The following is a 25,321-nucleotide window of genomic DNA, read 5'->3' as shown; positions in this document are numbered from 1 at the left end:
GCTGAATTCGAAAACAAATTGCCAATCCTTAAGCTTACACTTACTTTTGCCACTTCATGAGCCTCTTCCTTTGATCTAATGGATTTTTAATTTTCTTGTTCGCCACGGTTGCATCCCTTTTCCTGTTTCAGATTCCCTGAGGGAGAAAGAGAAGAGAGAACGAAATGCAGTCCTGTATGTAATTGAAGCAGAAACAATAACAGCAGAATCCATCACTGTGATCAATTGTGAACTTGTTGGTGTCTTTGCAGGGACGAGGAAACACAGAATCCCTTCTCACACTGAGAGCAAGTGAACGGCTTTTCCCCCAGTGTGAACTTGCTGGTGTGTCTGCAGGCTGGATAACTGAGTGAATCCCTTCCCACACTGAGAGCAGGTGAACGGCCTCTCCCCAGTGTGAACTCGCTGGTGTTTCTGCAGGCTGGATAACTGAGTGAATCCCTTCTCGCATTGTGAGCATGTGAACGGCTTCTCCCCAGTGTGAACTCGCTGGTGTGTCTGCAGGCTGGATAACTGAGTGAATCCCTTCCCACACTGAGAGCAGGTGAACGGCCTCTCCCCAGTATGAACTCGTTGGTGTATCTGCAGGTTGGATAACCGAGCGAATCCCTTCCCACACGGAGAGCAGGTGAACGGCCTCTCCCCAGTGTGAACTCGCTGGTGTGACCGCAGGCTGGATAACTGACTGAATCCCTTCTCACACTGAGAGCAAGTGAACGGCCTCTCCCCAGTGTGAACTCGCTGGTGTATCCGCAGGTTGGGTAACTGAGTGAATCCCTTCCCACACTGAGAGCAGGTGAACGGCCTCTCCCCAGTGTGAACTCGTTGGTGTATCCGCAGGGTGGATAACTGAGTGAATCCCTTCCCACACTGAGAGCAGGTGAACGGCCTCTCCCCAATGTGAACTCGCTGGTGTTTCTGGAGGCTGGATAACTGAGTGAATCCGTTCTCGCATTGTGAGCATGTGAACGGCTTCTCCCCAGTGTGAACTTGCTGGTGTGTCTGCAGGCTGGATAACTGAGTGAATCCCTTCCCACACTGAGAGCAGGTGAACGGCCTCTCCCCAGTATGAACTCGTTGGTGTATCCGCAGGGTGGATAACCGAGCGAATCCCTTCCCACACGGAGAGCAGGTGAACGGCCTCTCCCCAGTGTGAACTCGCTGGTGTGACCGCAGGCTGGATAACTGACTGAATCCCTTCTCACACTGAGAGCAAGTGAACGGCCTCTCCCCAGTGTGAACTCGCTGGTGTATCCGCAGGTTGGGTAACTGAGTGAATCCCTTCCCACACTGAGCGCAGGTGAATGGCCTCTCCCTGGTGTGAACTCGCTGGTGTATCCGCAGGGTGGATAATTGAGCGAATCCCTTCTCACACTGAGAGCAGGTGAACGGCCTCTCCCCAGTGTGAACTCGTTGGTGTATCCGCAGGTTGGATAACCGTGTGAATCCCTTCTCACACTGAGAGCAGGTGAACGGCCTCTCCCCAGTGTGAACTCGCTGGTGATTCTGCAGGCTGGATAACTGAGCGAATCCCTTCTCACACTGAGAGCAGGTAAACGGCCTCTCCCCAGTGTGACTGCGCCGATGAGCTTCCAGCTGAGATGGAGCCCTGTATCCCTTCCCACAGTCCCCACATTTCCACGGTTTCTCCAGGGTGGGGGTGTCCTTGTGTCTCTCCAGGTTTGACGATCAGTTGAAGCCTCATCCACACACAGAACACGTGTACAGTCTCTCTCCACTGTGAATGGTGTGATGATTTTTCAGGTTGTGTAACTGGTTAAAGCTCTTTCCACAGTCAGTGCTCTGGAACACTCTCACTCGGGTGTGTGTCTCTCGATGCTTTTCCAGTCACACTGATGTTTAAAATCTTTTGAAGCCGACAGAACAGACAAACATTTCTCCTTCTCGAATCAAAGTCTGATGATATTCAGTTCGAAGGAACTGAGAGACTCAGTCAGATTGAGACGTGACGGTTGAAATTTCTGTCTGTAATTTCTCCTCTTCTAATATCCTGTGAAAACAATTTATAATAGACATCTCTGTCAGTACAGGATAGAAATTCAGAACAGACAATTCGAGATTCTCTGGAACATTCTTTCCTCTCTCATTCCCCAAAAGCTGTAAATCTCCATCCCACACACTCTCCCTCCATTCTCACTCTGCTGTATCTAATATTCACCCTCCTAATTCTCCTGAAGGTGCTGATTCAGGCTGATTGACAGATCCCTGCTCACTGCTTCCTGTCCTGGACACAGAGAACATAACAAATACGAGCTGCAGTTGGCCATTCGGCCCATCGAGCCTGCTCGTCTATTCTGTGGGATCATTGGCCGATCTATCTCACCGACATTCTCCGTGTTATTGACCAGAGGCTGAGTGTGCTGACTCAATATCTGTGAGCTCATGAGGCCGAGCCGTAAAACACCATGAAGGGGTTCAATGATCCGGAGGAGAGAATCCTGAACACTGAGCAAGATGCCTCCTCGGCGGAGGCAAGAATTAAATCTTTGAATGGCGTGGGGAGGTCCTGGAGAACTTGGAGAACCAAGGGTCAGAGAAAGAACATCCGAGTCGTCGGCCTGCCAGAAGGTGTGGAGGGTAAGGCTCCCGTTAGGTTCTTTGAGGACCGGCTGCCACATTTTCTCAAGCTGGATGTGAAGCCTGGGTGAAGTTCGAAGGGATCTCAAGGCTGAGGGAGTGAATTATGTCACACTTTATCCTGTGACCCGAAGATTGTACCTGACAAGTCCGTCTAGTCTTTCAATAATCCAACTACTGCCTTGGCCTTTGTTAAATCCATGAAGGGCAAGGATTTGGAGGGATGGTTTGCAGCTCAGACTAACTCAGGCTCTAATCCGGACTCTTTCCCTATCATGGTGTTGTTGTCTGAATATTTTATCTTTTATCCTGTTGAAGGGATTTGTTATTCTGTGAGCACCGATTGAATGTCTTCTTCTCCTTGAGTGTTACAGGGACTCATATTATCTTATCTCAGTTATGGTTGATATACCGTTTGCTTATTATCCATCATCTTTCTTCAATTATCCGAGCGTTAATCATGGCAGAACCGAGTGGTGCCATTGCCGAAGGGTGGGTGGTGGTGGATGCAGGTCTTCACGGGTGGGTCTAAAATGTGGGAGGGACGTTCGATCCCCATTCCCTTGTTGGCCCTTCTTTTCTTCTTCTCATTTTGGAGAAGGTATCCTGAGGGTAACGACAGTCTGGCCATGGGGTTAATCCTCGGGGTTCTCAGTCTTATTGAGGAATGTCCCCTTGGATCTATTGTGCTGGTGATTCATTTGTGTATTTTGTTATTATGGGAGGGTTTATGTGTTGTTGACTTTATCCTACTCTGGTACAGACAGGGCTTTTATCTGTGAAAGGAGCAGTTTGGGGAAACTTTGGTGCCTCTGGTGTAAAGTGAGTTGGAGGAGCGGGTAATGGCGCACACTTGATTGTGGTGTGAAAATCTGTTCCTGTTCTCTCTGTCGCCTAACTAATGGCGGCAGTTAATCTTCAAATTTTCTCAGGGAATGTACGGGGCATCCATCACCCTATCAGAAGGAAAATGATTGTCTCCTTTCTTAAGGAGAAAGTCGACATAGCTTTCTTCCAGGAAACGCATCTAGATTAAACTCAACTGAGGTCAAAACGGTAGCACGGTTGTTCGCACTACTGCCTCACAACTCCAGGGACCCAGGTTCAATTCCAGCCTCGGGTGACTGGCTGTGTGGAGTTTGCACCTTCTCCCAGTGTCTGTGTGGGTTTCCTACGGGATCTCCGGTTTCCTCCCACAGTCCAAAAATGTGCAGATTAGGTGGATTTGGCATGCTAAATTGCCCCATCGTGTTCAAAAAGGTTGGGTCGGAATACTCGGTGATTCAGATAGGCTGGAGGCATGGATTTAAGTAGAGTGCTCTTTCAAAGGCAGGTGCAGACTTGATGGGCCGAATGGCCTCCTCTGCACTGCAGGGATTCTGTGATGAGGAATACTGAAAATTGTGGCAGGATTGGGCGAGGCAGGTTTTTTTTTGCCTTTTTTTCCCAATCGAGTAGCAGAGGTGTGGCAATCTTTATTAATAAAAATATCTTTTTTAAAGTTGAAACTGCACTAGGACAAAGGAGGTGGATATGTGATCATTAGTGGTTCGGTGCATGGAGATGTTTCAATAATGAATGTTTATGGATCCCCGAATTGCTCCTGGAGTTAATGACGAAGGGTTTTGTGGATTTCGCAAAGTTAGCTTCAACTAACATTTTTGTGGTTGGCGACTTCAACTGCCACTTAAATCCTTTGGTAGATAAGCTCCCAGTTACCAGGAACACCCCCCAACACCCAAAACAACGCTTCAAGCTCGGGCGTTGGCCTCAGCTTGTGAGGAGGTGGGTTATGTGGATGTTTGGAGAACTTTGCACCCGTGGGGCGGAGATTTAAACTTCTTTCCAGCCCTACATGAATGTCATACTAGAATCGATAATTTTTTTGTGCCAAGTACGAATTCACTTCCTTTCCCTTCAGTTGCTGCAAGTGACCGAATTCAAGGTGAGAATGAGAAAAGAAATGGAAAGGGGGAGAAAAGAAAGTATTTTACTCACAGATGTTGGAGACAGGAGGAACTTGTGAAGTTCAATCCAGCAGTCACACAAAGCGCGCGCTGATTAGCTGGAGGACCAGAGTCCTTCCGGTCATCCAACTCTTCCCATTGGTCAATAGCTCAGGAAAAACGGTCAGGAGGCGGGCTATCCGTTGCACATGCGCAGCTTCCCCTCTCCCTTGGACATGTGCAGTCGTGGGCAAGGGGAGATCGTCGATTGGCTTCTCGCTCTGGCCGTCAGCCGGTTGCCTGGAAACCTTGTCTCGAGGAGGTTCTGTTGTCGGGTTTTTTTCTGCCTTGTTCAGGGTCGGGAGTAACAACGGGTGGGGCGGTGAGCGCCGGGCCTGCGCACTGGAACCTGGTGACGACAGCGCGGAATACAGTAATTCCTATTGGCTGATTCAGGCAGGGCTCCATTGTGATGTCACAGCGGAAGTGAAGGAAAAAAAACTACTGTCTCCAACATCTGTGAGTAAAACACTTTCTTTTCTCATTCTCACCTTCAATTGGTCACTTGCAGCAACTGAAGAGAAAGGAAGTGAATCCAGGGAGGGTGCAGACTCTGCAAAGCTTGGCCCAGGTATCTGTCTCTCTCTCTCTCTCTCTCTTAAAGACATTGACATCCTTTGCTCCCTCAGCTTGACACATTTATTTGTCTGGCTAAAAGGATGGTCTCTCTCCTAATGTTCACAATTAAAGGGCTGGTTTCCCCAGGAGATGGTTGACATTTAAGGGACAGTAAATTAATATCAGACAGAGATATGACCGGTATTTTTAAATGGTACAGATTAGATATATTTATGGTTCTGTAATAAAATACATTTATTATTATTTCTGGTTGTGTAATATTGTCCTGTCGCTATTTCCAGTCACCTCTTCCCACAGAGGGTTGCTCGTCTATTGATTTCTCATCACAGGAACCAGTGGAGTCGGCGAGGGGAGGGGGGTTTCACTGAATATATTCAAGGATGAGTTGGACAGATTTTTAATTTTTTAATATTTCCTTTATTTACTATTTTTTAAAACAAAGAATGCAACAGAGTAACAGAAAAAATGGTGGAAACTGGTCACAGAGCGGAACAAGAGATATTGCCAGCAAAATACAAGCAACAGATTGCAGAATTAATTTGCAGCAGGATATTTTAGGGACCAGAGCCGCTATATGAAATGCCAGATCAATTGAACAACCAGTTAACAGGTTAACATAGTGAGTGGGGAAAGAGGGTAAGATTATATAAAAACAGAAGGATAACAATGCACACCACAAAATATTACAAAACAGACTAACAGCATCGTCAAATTAAAATAACATAGATGACACAGAATCTCTATAGTGCAGAAGGAGGCCATTCACTTCTTCAAGTCTGCACTGACCCTTAGAAAAAGCACTCACCGAGGCACACTCCCCACCCTCTCTCCATAATCCGGTGCATTGATCATCGTCAACCCACCTAACACCTTTGGGCACTAAGGGGCAATTTAGTATGACCAATCCACTTAACCTGCACATCTTTGGGCTGTGGGAGGAAACCGGCGCAGACACAGGGAGAATGCGCATCTCCACACAGACAGCCACTCAAGGAATCAAACTTGGGTCCCTGGCTCTGTGTGGCAGCAGTGCTAACCACTGTGCCTCACTGTGCCCTACTCTGGGCTTAGTTGAATTGAATTAACTGATGGAAAGCCCGAGAGGAGCAAGTCAGTCAGATTGGAGCACATGTATTTGAGACAGGGGTCTCATAATTTAACAAGTGCATCAGACATAGAATGAAGTACAGGCATTAAAAATCCCAATGGGATATATTCCGTAATCAGCCTATGCCAGTTTTGGATAGAGGGAGAACTGGCTGGCCTGCTTCCGTATCGAGCCTGATGGATGTTGGGCCTATCCTGACCAAATTCTGTATGAACTGAAGATGAGAGGCCAATTGATAAAGCCAGATATTCGGGAGATCCAACCCTCCCTTAGCTCCTGGTGATTAGAGCTTAACAAACTTGAGGTGAGGTTTATTTTTGTTCCAGATAAATGTACTAATCATTCCATTAATTTCCTTAATGACTGGTTGACAGCAGTATAGGCAGCATCTGCAGAGGGTACAACAGTCTGGGCAATACATGCATTTTAATGAAGGCGATCCTCCCTCAGCATGAAATCGGAAGAGCCAACCACCGGGCAAGGTCCCACCTAATAGTCACCATCAGCTGTGGAACGTTAGCCCCATATAGCTGTCTGAAAGGGGGGCCATTGACATTCCCAGATATTTAAATCCCAAGAGGAGAGCATCTGATTGGGAACTTAGCAAGAGGAGGGGGGCTTACCCTTCAACACCCCCTCCCCCCACCATCATGGCCTCTGATTGAGTAAAATTCATCTTCTAACCAGAGAAGTCACTAAATTTATCCACAATTGGGTGCAGCTGGTGAAGATGAACATTTTGCTGTGGTTTTTATTTTTATCTCAGTGCCGAATTGTCTTTTTGCCAAAATTGTTCTTTCTGGGGGTGGATAGGTTGCATAATCGTTTGTGTGGGCAGATAAGGTGGCAAGGATTAGGAAGGCGGTGATTCAGAGAGGGCGACAGTCAGGGGGCTGGGCCCTGCTGAACCGGTTATACTATTATTGGGCGGCAAACAGAGTAGGTCTGGGGTTGGAGCAGGGTGACGGAGGCTTTGTAGGCTTACATTAAAGGGTAGGTGGTTTAATGGGTTACAGGGATAGGGTGGAGACATGGGCTTATGTCGGGTGCTCTTTCAAAGAGCCGGTGCAGACTTGATGGGCTGAATGGCCTCCTTCTGCACCGTAGGGATTCTATGTTCTAAAATCTCAAGGAGCTGGTTACCATCAACTGCTCGGTGGGAAGGAAGGGAGTAAGGTGCGGAGGTTGGTTTGGGAGTTGGGGGTGGGTTTAGGGGTTTTGTGTTGGTTTTACTTTGTAATGTTATGTGTTGTAAATGTTAAAATCTGAATGAAAATACTTTTAAAAAATCTATCCACTACTCTAGGAAACACTGGGTTCAACACAAACTGCAGCCCGTCATCTACACACAGAGTGATCTTGTGCTGCCTCACCCCACCCCCCAGTCCTAATATCAGAGGATCCAATCTAATATCCTCTGGCAAGGCTCAGTGGCCAACGCAAACAGCCAGGAGGACAGAGGGCAGCCCTGTCTAGTCACTCTCTGAAGCTGAAAATTCGACACCCTTAAACCATTGGTGAGCATCGCCGTTGCTGGTCTGTGATATAACAATTGAATCCACTCAATATAATCCTCACCCAACCCGAAGCCTCGCAGCGGATACACCAGATAATTCCACTCAACTCGAGCAAAAGCTTTCTCTGCATCGAAGGAGATCAGCAGCCCATCCAATGGATATTTCTTTTTTTTAAATTTAGAGTACCCAATTATTTTTTCGAATTAAGGGGCACTTTAGCATGGCCAATCCGCCTATCCTGCACATCTTTGGGTTTTGGGGGTGAAACCCACGCAGACACGGGGAGAATGTGCAAACTCACACAGACAGTGACCCAGGGCTGGGATTCGAACCCGGGTCCTTAGTGCCGTAGACAGCAATGCTAACCACTATGCCACCGTGCTGCCCGCCAATGGATATTTCTGAAAAGCCTGAATCACATTCAGTAGCCTTCCAACATTGTTACTGGAAAATCTTCCCCGTATAAACCCAGTCTGGTCCTCCCGCACGATTGTCGGAAGGATTATCGCCAAAACATAAGATCGCAGTTTCAAGTCAACATTCAAAAGAGAGGGAACTTGTGACGGGGATGTGCTGAGTAGTCACACATCAGGTGGCTCTCCTCCATCCAACAGAAAAATAGGCACTGTCGGCCGAATTTAGCCGCAAAATCAGACTTGAACATCCCCTCACCCTCAGCAATAGTGCGGACAACAAATGCCAGGAAGCAACAGCTGGAAAGGCTGCAGGGTCATAGAAACTGCAGCAACGGACAGGAGCGGCGAAAAAAAGCGGGTCGGCGGGCCCACGAGGCGAGGGGTCTCCAGCCTTCCCGACAGAGGGAGACCGGCCACCCAGAAAACAAGCCCCCCCCCCCCCCGACCAGGCAATGGATGGAGGATGTTCCTAACCAAGGAACTAAACGCAATGAAGGATGACATTAAGGCTGAGATAAGGGTGACGGTCAAGCTGGCGGAGGTGCTAGCCGCCATGCAGATGGTGCTCAATGGCATGTGGAGGAAACTGGAAGCCCAGGGCAGCACAGTTCGAGAGCTGGAAAAGGTCGAGGACCAGTAGAATCGGTCAAGGAGGCAGAACATTCGGATAGTGGGCCTGCCAGAGGGGATCGAGGGCAGGGACCCAATCGACTACGTGGCCCAAATGCTGAGCAACCTGATTGGGAGGGACAGCTTCCCCGAAACCGTCAGAGATCGACAGGGTTCACAAGTCACTCCGACTGCGTCACCTCACAATGAACAGGGGAGCCAGCGGATAGGAGGGAGGGGGCGAGGGCAGCAGAGCGCAGGAGAGGGTGAGGAGGAGACAGCAGGGACACAAGCAGAGCGGGTGTAGGGAGGGGGTCAGATCGATCCTGGGTGGGGGGGCCACACACCAGCGGGAAAGCTAGTGCCAGGAAGTACGGGAGAGAGCGGGACCACGGCACATCTCCCACTGGGAAGAGAGCATCTGGGAGAGGGGGGGCAGATAGAGGAGAGGGATACGGTGAGGTGTGGGGAGAATAGAAGAGGGGGGATACAGTAGGGTGGGGGGAAATAGAAGAGAGGGGATACGGTGGGGTGGGGGGATATAAGCTAGGGGGATACGGTGGGGTGGGGGGAAGATGGAAGTGGGGGGATACGGCCTGTTCATGAGAGGGGAACTTTACAACTGTTAACAGGATCCATTGACTGACAGATCAGTCCCAGAACAGGGAAAACGACAGGCATGGCGAGGGAACTGGGAAAGTTCATGCAGCAGCTGGGGGCAGTGGATCCCTGGCGGTTCATGGAGTAGACGGGGGCAGTGGATTCCTGGCAGTTCATGGAGCAGACGGGGGCAGTGGATCCCTGGCGGTTCATGGAGCATATGGGGGCAGTGGATCCCTGGCAGTTCATGGAGCAGACGGGGGCAGTGGATCCCTGGCGGTTCATGGAGCAGACGGGGGCAGTGGATCCCTGGCGGTTCATGGAGCAGACGGGGGCAGTGGATCCCTGGCTGTTCATGGAGCAGACTGGGGCAGCGGATCCCTGGCGATTCTTGCACCCGGATGAGAAGGAATTCTCGTTCTTCTCACCAGTACACAAGGTCTACACTCGCATCGGCTTCTTTGTTGTGGGGAAATCGGTGCTTCCAGAAATAGCAAGAGCGGAATAATCCATGATTGTAATCTCAGACCACGCTCCACATTACATGGATGTGAGGTTGGAGACGGGCCAAGCCCAATGCCCCACATGGAGGTTGGACACGACCCTCTTGGCCGACAAGGTCTTCTGCCAGAAAACATCACCGGCCATCGGCAAGTACATCACTAACAACCAGAACGAGGAAGTCTCACCTTCCACGTTCTGGGAGGCACTGAAAGCTGTGATTAGGGGAGAAATAATCGCCAAAGGGCTGGTAGAGATAGGGAAGAGAGAGCGGTTAGGCAGTAACTGATCAACTCCATTCTGGAGGTTGACAGACGATACTCCGAGGCCCTGACCAGGGAGCTTCTGCTGGAGAGGAAGAAGCTGCAAAAGAACTTTCACCTGCTATCCACCAGGAAGGCAGTGCACCAGCTCCGCCAGACACGGGGGATCTATATGATCACGGAGAGGGCTAGCCGCCTGCTGGCTCACTAGCTGAGAAAGAAGGCAGCCACGAGGGAAATAGCCCAGGTAAAGGATAACAGAGGCAGACTGGTGTAATAATAATCTTTATTATTGTCACATGTAGGCTTACATTAACACTGCAATGAAGTTACTGTGAAAAACCCACAGTCACCACACTCCAGCGCCTGTTCGGGTTCACTGAGGGAGAATTCAGAATGACCAATTCACCTAACAGTGTGCCTTTCGCGACTTGTGGGAGGAAACCGGAGCTCCCAGAGGAAACCCACGCAGACATGGGGAGAATGTGCAGACTCCACACAGACAGTGACCCAAACCGGGAATCGAACCTGGGACCCTGGAGCTGTGAAGCAAAAATGCTGACCACTGAGCTACCGTGCTGCCCAACCATAGCCGTCCCGTAGCCCAACCAAAAAAGGTCAACCAAGCAAACGAGGCCTTCTAGCGGGGACTGTACACCTCCGAGACACCCCTCCCTCCCCGGAGAGTGTTCGGAATCTTCTCGGGCTACAAACTCAACCTGGGCAAAGACAAAGATTTCCCGGTGAGGGGGAGGGGCAGAGCTGGAGGGCCTCCCAGTTAAAATAGCCCAAAACAAATTCCGCTACCTGGAGATCCAGGTTTCCCACGAGTAGACACGGATCCACAAGTGGAAGCTGACCAATCTGGCAGAGGAAGTCAGAAACGACCCACAGAGATGGGATGGACTCCTGCTTTCCCTGGCGGGGAGGATGCAGACGATCAAGATAAACGTACTACCCAGGTTCCTCTTCCTGTTTGGATCCTTACCGATCTGCATCCCCAAGGCCTTTTTCCATTCAATAGACAAGATGATTGTGGCGTTTGTGCGGAGGGGCAAGAATTGAAAAATCCCTAAAACAGTACTACAATGGAGAAGAAACATGGGAGGCCCGGCCCTCCTGAATTTGCAATTCACTGGGCAGCCACGGCCGAAAGAGTGAGGAGATGGGTAAAGGACCCGGAAACAGAATGGGTGATGATGGACGAGTCCTCGTGTACAGGAACGACCCTCCGGGCCCTCGTCATGGTTGCACTCCCATCCCCGGCAGCAAAACACTCCAATCCAGTGGTGGTAGTGACCTGAGAACCTGGAACCAGATGTGGCAGCATTTCAGTCTGACCGATGTGTCCATCATGGCCCCCATCTGTGGCAACCATAGGTTTGCACCAGCCATTCTTGCCGCCACCTTCAAGAGGTGGAGACAGGACGGGGGAACACTGATGGTCAGGGACATTTACACGGGAAATAGACTAGCGACCTTAGAGGAGCTGACGGAGAGACTGGACCTACCAAACAGGGATGAGCTCCAGGTCAAAAACTTTCTCCACAAGGAGACACCATCATACCCAGGAACCCTGAGAAGCACAATGCAAGAGGAGTTACTGGATGCAGACAGTCTGGGGAAGGGAAACTGTGGGGACCTGTACGGACAACTAATGAGGATGCGCTCCTTACTTGACGAAACCCAGGAAAGGTTCGCCGTCCAAGGGTCAGAGGATGGTTCCCACAAAGTATGGAGACCATTCACCAACTTGTTCCAGGACCTGTTTGATGCCAGCGGCCAATGGAACACTGGGGGGGGAGGTGGGCGCATGGGAGCCAACGGGATCACAGGGAGCAGGCAGGAAAAGGGGGGGAGGGGCTAATGGGACAAGGAGGGAGAACCAGGAACCAACCGACACAGAGACCAGAGAGCCGAGAATAAAAACACAAGAAGAGGAAACCCCCCTAGGGAAGGTTTAAAACAGGACAGGGAGTGCGCAGGATGGAAGTGGGGGAGGCCCATCAATGGGGGGGAAGGGAGGGCAGCGTCCACTTGTAAATAACAGATAACTCCCATTGTACAGTGAAGGGCCCAGGAAAGGACCCAGAAACGACGAGTGAAGGGGGCGGAGGGGAGGGACGGGAGATGGGGGGATCGGCACAAAGGAAATTGACATGCACATTGTAATCGGCAGGGTTACCCTGACTGCTTGGATAGTGTATAATAAGCATCGCTACAACCCTGTTACTGGATGAAAAAGAGGTGAAAAAAACTGCCCCAACCAGTCCCGCCTCAATTTAAAGTGTTCCTCATAATCCAGATGGGGTTCCTGTAATAAAGCTCTGTCGACTTTCTCCTTAAGAAAGGAGAGGATCTTTTTCCTTCTGATAGGGTGATGGATCCCCGTACATTCCCTGAGAAAATTTGCAGATTAACTGCTGCCATTAGTGAGGCGACAGAGAGAACAGGAACAGATTTTCACACCACAATCGGGTGTGCGTCATTACCCTCTCCTCCAACTCTCTTTACACCAGAGGCACCAAAGTTTCCCCAAACTGCTCCTTTCACGGATAAAAGCCCGGTCTGTACCAGAGTAGGATAAAGTCAACAACACATAAACCCTCCCATAATAACAAAATACACAAATGAATCACCAGCACAATAGATCCATGGGGACATTCCTCAATTAGACTGAGGACCCGGAGGATTAACCCCACGACCAGACTGTCGTTACCCTCAGGATACCTTCGCCAAAATGAGGAGAAGAAAAGTAACTTTTGTAAATTGTTTTTACAGGAAATTATAAGAGGAATTACAGACAGAAATCTCAAACATCACGTCTCAATCTGACTGAGTCTCTCAATTCCTTGGAACTGAATATCACCGGACTTTGAATCTAGAAGGAGAAATGTTTGTCTTTTCTCTTCAAAACATCAGTGTGACTGGAAAAGCACCGAGACACACACACCTGAGTGAGAGTGTTCCAGAGCACTGACTGTGGAAAGAGCTTTGAACCAGTTACACAGACTGAAAAATCATCACACCATTCACAGCGGGGAGACACCGTACACGTGTTCTGTGTGTGGACGAGGCTTCAACTGATTGTCCAACCTAGAGAGACACGAGGACACCGCCACCCTGGCGAAACGGTGGAAATGTGGGGACTGTGGGAAGGGATTCAGGGTTCCATCTTCACTGGAAGCTCATCGGCGTAGTCACACTGGGGAGAGGCCGTTCACCTTGCTCTGTGTGTGGGAAGGGATTCATTCAGTTATCCACCCTGCAGAAACACCAGCGGGTTCACACTGGGGAGAGGCCATTCACCTGCTCTCAGTGTGGGAAGGGATTCACTCAATCATCCCACCTGCGGACACACCAGCGAGTTCACACCAGGGAGAGGCCGTTCACTTGCTCTGTGTGTGGGAAGAGATTCACTCAGTTATCCAACCTGCGGAGACACCAGCTAGTTCACACTGGGGAGAGGCCGTTCACCTGCTCTCAGTGTGAGATGGGATTCACTCAATCATCTGATCTGCGGACACACCAGCGAGTTCACACTGCGGAGAAGCCGTTCACCTGCTCTCAGTGTGAGAAGGGATTCACTCAGTTATCCAGCCTGCAGTCACACCAGCGAGTTCACACTGGGAAGAGGCCGTTCACCTGCTCTCAGTGTGAGAAAGGATTCATTACTTCATCGAGCCTGCTGAGACACCAGCGAGTTCACACTGGGGAGAGGCCGTTCACCTGTTCTCAGTGTGAGAAGGGATTCACTCAATCATCCGAACTGCGGATACACCACCGAGTTCACACTGGGGAGAAGCCGTTCATCTGCTCTCAGTGTGGGAAGGGATTCACTCAGTTATCCAGCCTGAAGAGACACCAGCGAGTTCACACAGGGGAGAAGGCGTTAACCTGCTCTGAGTGAGAGAATTCATACACCCTGGAGGAACACTAGCGAGTTCACACCTGGAAGAAGCCATTCACCTGCTCTGAGCTGGGGAGACATTCAATGATCCAGAGACACGAGCGCGTTGATTCTGGGGGGAGACCATTCATCTGCTCTCAATGTGGTGAGGGGTTTTGTGATTCATCACACCTGTTGTGACTACAACAAGTTCACAATAAATTCCAGATGTTGGCTCCGTAGTTATTGTTTCTGCTCTCACTGACATCCAGGACTGCATTTTGTTCATTCTGACATCTGGTGCATGGTGATGATTGGAGGGTTTCTTTCTGCTGGACTGGCCGGTCAAACACCTCTGCCTCCGGTGGGCTGACCATTTTTGAGGCTCGTTGCGATTACCTGTTTCCAAGTTTGACGAGGGGCACAGAATGAAAAGGTGTTTGCATGTTGGATGATGTTTAGTTCCCAAAGTAGCCATGTTGCCATGAAGATGGGCTATGGTGGTTACATGGTTCTTTTGTCTCATTTATCTGGGTGTTTCTCGCATCTTTGTATCATTGGAACATAGGAGCAGGCGTTGGCCATTCAGCCCGTCGGGCCTGCTCCACCATTCAATGCAATCATGGCTGATCATCCACTTCAATGCCTTTTTCCCCACACTATCCCTATATCCCTTTGTGTTATTGGTATTTAGAAATTTGTCAGTTTCTGCTTTAAACACACTCAATGACTGAGCTCCCACAACCCTCTGGGGTGGAGAATTCCAAAGATTCACAACTTGCAGATTTCTATTGATCAAAGGATTGCCCTGTTCCATTCCCGTATTCCCTGTTGGTTTATTTCCCTCAAAAGCCCATCCAATATCCTTTGGAAAACATTCCATCATCTCCGCTTCTACCCCCCGGTAGGAAGTGGATTTCAGGTATTTCCCAAATACTGCCAAACTCTGGTTCAAGTCTAAGATTTTCTTCAAATGTAAATGAGAATCAAAGGGCAAAGAAGGAGGCCATTAATCCCACCATGCTAGCTCTTTGAATGAACAATCTAATTGGTCCCATCACCCTGCAAGTTTATTTTCCTGCAGAATCTGTCCAGTTCCCTTTTGAAAGTTACAGTAGAATTTACTTCCTGTACCATTGTCAGGCAGTGAATCCCAAATCACAACAAGTCATTCTGTTTTAAACCAAATACTTCAATGAGATCCTGTGTTTGGATTTTCACAGGGTATTTGAAATGCAGTGAAAGGCATGGTTGTTACATAAAATCAAGTCTCAGTCTTTATGAGTGATCTTGGTGAGTGGACCAAGTGTGATATAACCAAGTTTGGAAACTAGTTCTAAAAATAAATTACATTTGTTACAGTGGCACAATGGCATAGTAGTTAAAATGAAATGAAATGAAAATAGCTTATTGTCACGAGTAGGCTTCAATGAAGTTACTGTGAAAAGCCCCTAGTCGCCACATTCCAGCGCCTGTTCGGTTAGCACTGTTGCCTCACAGCACCAGGGACCCATGTTCAATTCTGGCCTTGGTCACTGTCTGTGTGTGGTTTGTACGTTCTCACTGTGTCTTTGTGGGTTTCCACTGAGTGCCCTGGTTTCCTCCCACTGTCCTAAGATGTATGGGTTAGTGGGATTGGCACTGATAAATTGCCCCTCAGTGTCCAGGGATGTGCAGGTTAGGTTATGGGGTTGTGGGTGAGTGGATATGGGTAGAGTGCTCTTTTGAAGGGTTCGTGCCGACTCGATGGGCTGAATGGCCTCCTTCTGCACTCAAGGGATGCTTTATTTATTTCTATAACACCTTTCATGACCACATAATTTCCTAAAGCTTTTTACACCATTTGAAGTACTTTTGAAGTGTAGTCACAGTTGTAATGTCAGAAATTCTGGGTATGCCTCATTAATAATATTTATTTTTTTAAATCAATCACTCGTCATCTTCACTGTTATAAGTAACAAGGTCAAGGAAGCCATGTTAAACTTTGAAACCTGACTGGACCTTTATTTTAAAAATGTATTCTGTATAAACCAAACTGTTTCTCAAAACTGCTGAATGAGTCGAAATTGTTTAAATAACAAATTGTTCCAGAATTTTGTGAAGCTACAGGGTCTCACATCCAGCCAAAGTCTGGCTCAAGTCTAAGACTCATTGTTCAATCCAATCAAAGTTAGTAAGAAAGAAAGTGATTGTCTTCAATAAAACAGTCTGTTTCAACCAGTGGATATTGTATTAACCAAATGTATTAATTAAAGATTACTGTATTAATTAGCTGCCAGTCAGTAACAGATGACTGATTAAGTAATGAGCCTTAATTGAGTGACAATTAAATAATCAATAATGAATCAGTAGTTATAGTAAGAGACTAAGTTTTATTTGCTATAAAAATGTAAAAGCTTAATTGCTGTGTCTGTAAAGAATGTGCAGTGAGGATAAATGTACTGGCAAGAGAGACCTTCAAGCTCTGATTAGCCTCAACATTTTAAACTGAATAAGGGATTGTATAGAATCAGATAAAGGGATAGTATGAAACAGTTCTATTGTATTCCTGTCTGAGACAATGAGAGAAGGTGGTGTCAGTAACTAAATTAATCCAGTGACCAAATTGACCAATGGCCATGTTACAACAGGCCCAACTCTGACGTGAGGTAATGGTTACTTTGGGGATAAAAGTAGAAGTTCTGAAGGTCTTCCTTGCTGGCCAAGTACTGAAGATTCCCGAGGCCGAGTTCCAAGGAAATTACTGTCAAAGAATGAGCCAGACTCCCGAGGCTGAATTCCAGAAGAATTACTGTCAAAGAAGGAGCCAGAGAGGGTTACGCTTCAACAGACTAATCACCCAAGTCAATGTCTTAAAGTTTCTTTGAATTAACTTTTGAGAGAATTCTATCTTTGTCTCAATTGCCTTGTCTGAACCAAAGTGAATTTATGAAATGATAAGTTGGACGCGGCTGAAATCAATTAAGTTCGAGAGAACAAGATCAGATAACAGAAATCTTCAATTTAAAAACTTGCATTTCTATAGCGCCTTTCACAACCACAGGGCGTCGCAAAGTGCTTTACAGCCAATGAAGTACCTTTGAAGTGTAGTCACTGTTGAATGTCGGAAATGCAGTAACCAATTTACACACAGCAAGATCCCAAACACAGCAATGTGATAATGAGCAGATGATCTGTTTTTAGTGATGTTGATTGAGGGGTAAATATTGACCAAGACCTCTGCTCTTCTTCAAAATAGTGGCTGTGGGAACCTTTACACCCACCTGGTGTAAATGGTCGCCACATTACCAGAAGGATGTGGATACCTTGGAGAGGGTGCAGAGGAGGTTCACCAGGATGTTGCCTGGTATGGAAGGTGCTAGCTATGAAGAAAGGTTGAGTAGATTAGGATTGTTTTCGTTGGAAAGACGGAGGTTGAGGGGGGACCTGATTGAGGTCCACAAAATTATGAGAGGTATGGACAGGGTGGATAGCAACAAGCTTTTCCCAAGAGTGGGGGTGTCAGTTACAAGGGGTCACGATTTCAAAGTGAGAGGGGGAAAGTTTAATGGAGATGTGCGTGGAAAGTTTTTTACGCAGAGGGTGGTGGGTGCCTGGAACGCTTTACCAGCGGAGGTGGTAGAGGCGGGCACGATAGCATCATTTAAGAAGCATCTAGACAGGTATATGAATGGGCGGGAACAGAGGGAAGTAGACCGTGGAAAATAGGAGGCAGGTTTAGATAAACGATCTGGATCGGCGCAGGCTGGGAGGGCCGAAGGGCCTGTTCCTGTGCTGTAATTTTCTTTGTTCTTTGTGAGGAGAAGACAGGGCCTCAGTTTAACATCTTATTTGAAAGAAAGCTGTTCTGACAGTGCAGACTCCCTCAGGGCTGGGACCAGGAATGTTGGATGTGATTCTTGTCCTCGTGTCCCTGGACTGGGATTTGAATCCACAATCTTCTGACTCAGAGGTGAGAGAGCTGCCCACTGAGTCACGGCTGACACGATCGACAATGCAAAATTCGAAAGGGAAAGTTACCCGTTAAAACTCCCACCCTTTGTCTCCCCTCTCACCCACTTTCCCTAAAGTACATCAATGTAACATAAAAAGGGGTGGAACGGTAATAATAGAAACCTCAGCATAAATAACATGGATTTGGTTGACAAATGTTGAAGTGTATGTTTAGAGCCACAAGTTTTGGCTTCCCGTCTCTATTGCTCGTGTCAATGACAGCCAGGAGACAGAGCTGGGGGCTGAATTTAGCTGAGAATAACGGGGCCTGTGCCCCAGTTGGGAAACTGCCATGGGCATTGCACTAATAGAGAGACAGGAAGATGCTGGAGGACTGACTGGGAAATGGGTTCCAACCAATTGTTATATCGGTCACTCAGAGCGAAAGAGAAACCCGTCTCTTTAAATACATAAACAGGGAAGAGGTTGCAATGAAATCTGTCCCTTTTAACCTGCACAAAAGCAGGAGGCTCAGATTCACAGGGTGCGGGATGAGACTATTTGGCCCATCATGCCCCTGCTATCTCTTTGGAAGGACTCACTGATTCATCCAACTGCTCTGCTCTTTTCCCCACAGCCCTGCAAATTCTTACCTTTCACGTGTTTACCCTTTGGAAAGATACTATTGAATCAGCTATCAGGCAGATCAGAACAGCTCGCTGTGTCAAAAAATAAAATCTCATCTACCCGACTGGCTCCTTTGCCAATTACCTTGGAGCAGTCATTTTCAAATCCAGCGGCACGACCTGTGGGTGGGTCCTGGGCGGGTATCGGGAGGGTCATGCCATGGCGTTCCGGATCACGGGAATTGGTGCTCAACGGTGCAACCGGCTTTTAGAATGCCGGCTGTTCCCCGCATAGGTGCCCCCTCAGCAGTGTGCAGGCCCAGAGCCCAACGGGGTAGAACCCGGCCTCCTGATGTCAGTGCGCTGACCCAGGAGCAGAATTTTTTTTAAATGGCTGGAGTCTTCTGTCTGGAGTGGTGGCAGACAGCAGGCCACACTGACATCACGTGCTCTGGGCGCACGAGAGTGATTCCTACATTTTGAGCTCCAGGGCCTCTGGTGAACAATCCATGAAGAAGAAGCTGCGAACAGGAACAAAGCAGCATAAAGATGATTACTTGATGTATGTGTTATTTATTGTCCCACTGCAAATCAGGATTCAAAGTGTGTTATATGCAGGGAAGCACTGGGAAATGAAAGTTTAAAACCCTCAAAACTTCAAAGACATTTGATGACGAAACGTGGCGAGTTTGAGGATAAATGTCTTCAATTTTTTCAACGGATGCAGTGATATCTTAAATAATCAGCTGATGTCATTATCAGGAATGCAACATTGAATAACAAAGCAAGTGAGATCATGAGGACCAAGCAGTCTCACCTGTCACATTAAAGGTCAGTGAAAATGGTGGGTCGCGAAGGTCGGCCACTGAGAGTCACATAGGTCAGCCGACGTGGCTCGCAAAGATCGGCCGACATCGGTCGTAAAGTTCAGCCGATGTGGGTCACGAAGATCAACCGGTTGGCAAAAATGGGTACTGGGTAAAAACGTTTGAAAAACACTGCCTTAGAGGGACTCACTTTCTGTTAAAGAGCCTGTCAACCCCTCTTATCCGCTATCCTTAATGTGCATCAGTCTAATCAAGAAAAGTCAACAAAAATCAAAGATTTTTCCTGATAAAAGTTTATTAATGAAACTGAACATGGTTATAAAGAACAGAAAATGAGTTGAGGCTCAAAGACAGCCAGAGTAAAAGGATATTTACAATGTTCTGGACCCAAATGGTTTCTCTTTGGCTCCTCTGTACCCTGTTCCTGTGACTCCCCACTTGTGGGTGTAGGGCACATTCAGTCCGTTTGGGAATCGATGAGTATGGAAGCTCTACGTGTTTAGGTTTGGTGATGTCAGTACATTGTAGTCACTAAAAAGAGTGGTGATTCCATGGAGAATAGTTGGAGTCAGCCACTTTATCATAATTGGCTGTTGGACTTCACCTCATTGACACATTTGTGTAATTAATATTTTGTACTGTACATAAGCTCGGTGATGAAATATCTTCAATAGCATCTCCCTTTAAGTGTCAGATACTCTAACGTAGCTTTAGACTTGGATAACAGCTTTCAGGGCCACTGGATTTCTCGATGCACTTTCCAGCCAATTATGTACTTTCTGAAGTGTAGTCACTGTTGTGTAGGAAACGTGGCAGCAAATTTAGACAAAACAAGATAGGAACATAGGAACAGGGGTATGCCATTCAGCTCTTTAAACCTGCTGCCCAATTCTGTAAGATCATCACTAATCTGGCTGAGATCTCAACTCCACTTTCCTGTCTCACCCCCATAACCCTTGTCTCCTTTGTCAATAATCTGTCTAACTCTGCCCTGAATATATTTAATGATCCAGCCCCACTGCACTCCGATGAAGAACATTTCACAGACTTAACACCCTCTGTGAGAAACATATTCTCCTCAATCTCCATCTGAATGGTGGACCTCATATTGATAAACTGTGTTCCCTGGTTCTAGTCTCTCTCATATTTGGAAACATCCACCTAATTTCCACCCTATTAAATCACCTCAGGATTGTAAATGTTTCTATAATATTACCTCTCCTTCCTCTGAACTCCAGTGGCTAAGGTCCTAACATGTTCCACCTTTCTGCATAAGAGAAGGACTTCATCCTGAGAATGAATCGAGTGAACCTTCTCTGAACTGCTGCTAACACAATTCAATTTTTGTGTTTCAAACAAAGTGAAGAAATAGTGCACAATATTCCAGATGTGGTCTCAACAAGGCCCTGCACAGCTGTAACTTTCATTCCCCTTGTGGGAAACACTAATGTTTCAGTTGTTTTCTTAATCACTTAATGTACGTTCATATTAACATTTTGTGATTCCTGCACCAGGACACCCAGATCCCTCTGTAACACTGAGTATTGAAATCTCTCTCCATTTAAATAGAATTGTGTTTCTCTATTCTTCTTGCCAAAGTGAACATAGTCAAATTTCCCCACATTATATTCCATCTGCAAATTGTTGCCAACTCACTTAACCTGTCTGTATCTGTGTGTAATCTTCCGACAACCTATTGACAGTTAACAAAATCCCACAAACAGCAAGAGGATAATAATGATCTGTTTTAGTGATGTTGATTGAGGGATATATATTGACCAGGACACCGAGGTTAACTTCCCTGCTCTTCTTCAGAAAGAATGATGTGGGATATTTTATATTCACCAAAGGAGGAAAATGGGACCACAGTTTCACACATCATTTGGAAGATGGCACCTGCAAAAGAGCAGCATTCCATCAGCACTGTACTAGAGGGCAGCCGTGGGTTTTGTTCTCCAGTCCTGATTGAGAAATGAACCCAGAACCTTTGGAACTCAGAGGCAGGAGGGTTATCCACCAGCAGCTCTAAGTACTTCCAACTGTACAGAGGCACAAGGCAGGTATGCCCATTGTCCCCGCTGCTGTTTGCCCTGGCGATCAAACCACTCGAGATCGCGCTGAGGGTGGCAAAGAAGTGGAAAGGGATCCGGAGAGGAGACACAGAGCTTTGCTCTATGCAGATGATCTGCTCGTCTACGTCTCAGACCCGCAAAGCAGCATGGGAGGAATTATGGGGCTTTTGAAAGAGTTTGGAACCTTTTTGGGCAAAAAATTTAACCTGAGCAAAAGCGGGATCTTCCCGGTGAATCCGCAAGGGGGAGGAGCAGAGCTGGAGTGGCTGCCGTTTAAACAGGCCCGGCACAAATTCCACTACCTGGGGATCCAAATCGCTCATCACTGGACTGGGATCCACAAGTGGAACCTGACCAGCCTGACGGAGGAAGTATAACAGGACCTGCAGAGATGGAACACACTCCCACTCACCCTGGCAGGGAGGGTGCAGACAATCAAAATGAATGTACTGCCCAGGTTCCTCTTCCTGTTTAGATCCATCCCGATCTACATCCCCAAGGCCTTTTTCAACTCACTGGACAAACTGATTATGGTGTTTGTGTGGGGTGGGAAGAACACAAGGATCCCAAAGAGAGAACGAGATCCATGGGGGGGGTCTAGCCCTCCCAAACTGGGCAGAAACCGCGGAGAGTAAAGGGGTGGATAAAGGAGCTAGAAGCTGAGTGGGTGCTTATGGAGGAGGGGATCCTACAGAGGGACCTCCCTCCAGGCCCGAGCCACTGCGGCACTCCCACCCCCACCTAATAAATACTCAACTAGCCCAGTGGTGGCAGCAGCTCTCCAGTCATGGAACCAACTGCGACAGCATTTCAGGCTAACTGAGATGTCCGATAAAGCCCCCATCTGCAACAACCACAGGATCACGCCGACGACCATGGACTCCTCCTTCAATAGGTGGAGACAGGACGGGGTGACACTGACAGTTAAGGACTTTTACACTAACAACAGGCTAACAACGCTCGAACAACTGACTGAAAGATTCCAGCTGACAGGGGGTGATGAACTTAGGTACCTACAACTGAAAAACTTCCTATGAAGGGAAACATGGACGTTTCCACGACCACCACGATAGTCACTGCTAGAGGACCTGCTGGACGTGGACAGCCTAGGGAAAGGGAACTGTGGTGACATGTACGGGCGACTGCTAAAGGGGGGGTGGGGGGGCAATACCCAACTGGACGAGACAAGGGAGAAGTGGGAGGAGGACGTAGCATTTGAAATACAGTGGGGACGATGGAGCGAAGCACTGCACAGGGTCAGCTCCCCCTCCACATGCGTAAGGCGAAGCCGAATGCAACTCAATGTTTTACAAAGAGCCCACTTAACCAGAACCCAAATGAGCAGCTTCTTCCCGGAGGTGGAGGATAGATGTGAACGGTGCCAAGGAGGTCCAGCCAACCACACCCCACATGTTCTGGTCTTGCCTCAGACTTGCTGGGTCTGGACAGCCCTTTTTGAGGCAATGTCCAAAGTGGTGGGGATGAGGGTGGAGCCATGCCTGAGAGTGGCAGTCTTCGGGGTATCAGACCAGCCAGATCTATTCCTGGGGAGGAGGGCCGCGCCCTTGTCTTTGCCTCTCTAATCGCTCACTGGAGAATCCTGCTCGGCTGGCGGTCAGCAGCACCACCCAAAGCTGCAGACTGGCTGTCCAACCTCTCGGAATTTCTCCAAATGGAAAAAATTAAGTTTGCCATCTGAGGGTCAGAAGAGAGCTTCCACAAAATGTGGGAGCCATTCAGCCAACTGTTCCGAGACTTGTTTGCAGCTAATAGCTTGGACTTGGAAGACAAAGAACAGGAGAAGACAGTCATGACACAGTAAGGAAGGGGGGGTAGTGGGATAGGGGAATGAGGGGGAGGGGGGGGCAGGGAGACATGAAACCCAACCATGCCCAACAAAAGAAGCTGAGAAACGTGGGCGGGGGGCAGGAAAAGGGAAAAAGGGGGGTAGGCCGGAGCAACAGCCGGAACAAAAATAAACAGTGGGGAACGGAAAATAGGAAACCACAACCACCACTGTGAATTATGTGAGAGAAAGAACAACCGTGTATGTATGTACACACTGATCCTTCTTCTGTATACCACAAAGAAATCGAGAGAGAGAGAGAGAGAGTGAGCCCCTGGTGAATATGTAATAATTCCTTAATTATTAGCTATTCGATGTCTCCCATCAGTTTCCCAGTCCACCTTAGACAACTTGCCCCTCATTCCCTGATGGCGTTCTTCTGTGAGCAACACCCAGATAAATTAAATGAAAAAACCCATGTAACCATCACGGCCCATCTTCATGGCAATGTGGCAGGATTTTGGAGGATCCAAACAGAAATGCAAACTGAATATCTTCTCACTTGCGAAACATCCTTTTACTCTGTGGTCCTTATGAAATATGAAACCAGGTATTCGCAACAAGGCTCAAAGAGCGTCAGCCGACGAGAGCAAATGTTGTGTGACCGGCCAGTCCAGCAGAAAGAAACCCTCGGATCCTCCCCATTTACCGACTCACAGAATGAACAAAATGCAGTCCTGGGTGTAATTGAAGCAGAAACAATAACAGCAGAATCCAACCCCCGTAATCACTTGTGAACTTGTTGCTGTCTCAGCAGGTACGATGAATCACAAAATCCCTTCCCACACTGGGAGCAGGTGAATGGCCTCTACCCAATGTGAACTCGCTGGTGTTTCCACAGGGTGGATGAATCACTGAATCCCTTTTCGCAGTGGGAGCAGGTGAACAGCTTCTCCCTAGTGTGAACCCGCTGGTGTGTCTGCAGTTGGGTTAATCGATTGAATCCCTTCCCACACTGAGAGCAGGTGAATGGCTTCTCCCCAGTGTGAACTCGCTGGTGTCCCCGCAGGTTGGATGGATCTCTGAATCCCTTCCCACACTGAGAGCAGATAAATGGCCTCTCCCCAGTGTGAACTCGCTGGTGTGGCTTCAGGCTGGATAAATGTCTGAAACCCTTCCCACACTGAGAACAGGTGAATGGCTTCTCCCCAGTGTGAACCCGCTGGTGTCTCCGCAGGTTGGATGGATCTCTGAATCCCTTCCCACACTGAGAGCAGGTGAACGGCTTCTCCCCAGTGTGAACTCGCTGGTGGAACTTCAGGCTGGATAAATGTCTAAATCTCTTCCCACACTGTAAGCAGATGAACAGCTTCTCCCCAGTGTGAATTCGCTGGTGTGACATTAGGCTGGAGATTTGAGTGAATCCCTTCCCACACTGAGTGCAGGTGAATGGTTTCTCCCCAGTGTGAACTTGGCGGTGTATCCGCAGGCTGGATAACTGACTGAATCCCTTTCCACACTGAGGGCAGTTGAACGGCCTCTCCCCAGTGTGAACTCGCTGATGTGACTGTAGGTGGGATAACATACTGAATCCCTTCCCACACACAGAGCAGGTGAATGGCCTCTCTCCAGTGTGACTGCGTCGATGAGTTTCCAGTGCAGATGGGACTCTGAATCCCTTCCCACAGTCCCCACATTTCCACGGTTTCTCCATGTTTTGGGTCTCCTCGTGTTTCTCCAGGTTGGACAATCAGTTGAAGCCTCGTCCACACACAGAACAAGTGTACGGTCTCTCCCCACTGTGAATGGTGTGATGTTTTTTCAGGCTGTGTAACTGGTTAAAGCTCTTCCCACAGTCGGTGCTCTGGAACGCTCTCACTCGGGTGTGTGTGTCTCGGTGCTTTTCCAGTCACACTGATGTTTAAATGTTTTGATGCCGAGAAATTGGGTAAACATTAATTATTCTGGAATCAAAGTCCGATGATATTCAG

At 48.1% G+C, this 25,321-nt stretch overlaps 1 protein-coding gene across 1 annotated transcript in view; it reads right to left on the bottom strand.

Moving 5' to 3' along the window:
• The window catches only part of LOC119951772 (zinc finger protein 729-like), a 112,614-nt gene that overhangs the window by 64,372 nt on the left and 22,921 nt on the right, over positions 1-25,321 (bottom strand). The window contains exons 3-4 of the mRNA XM_038775111.1: positions 24,358-24,967; positions 301-1,638 (exon numbers count right to left, since the gene is read on the bottom strand). Coding sequence (XP_038631039.1) covers positions 301-1,638; positions 24,358-24,967 — 1,948 coding nt within the window. The remainder of the gene's footprint in view (positions 1-300; positions 1,639-24,357; positions 24,968-25,321) is intronic.

This window comes from Scyliorhinus canicula, chromosome 17, assembly GCF_902713615.1.
Source record: "Scyliorhinus canicula chromosome 17, sScyCan1.1, whole genome shotgun sequence".
In the NCBI taxonomy this organism is placed as follows: Eukaryota; Metazoa; Chordata; class Chondrichthyes; order Carcharhiniformes; family Scyliorhinidae; genus Scyliorhinus; species Scyliorhinus canicula.
This window is presented reverse-complemented; position numbering and strand designations above follow the sequence as displayed.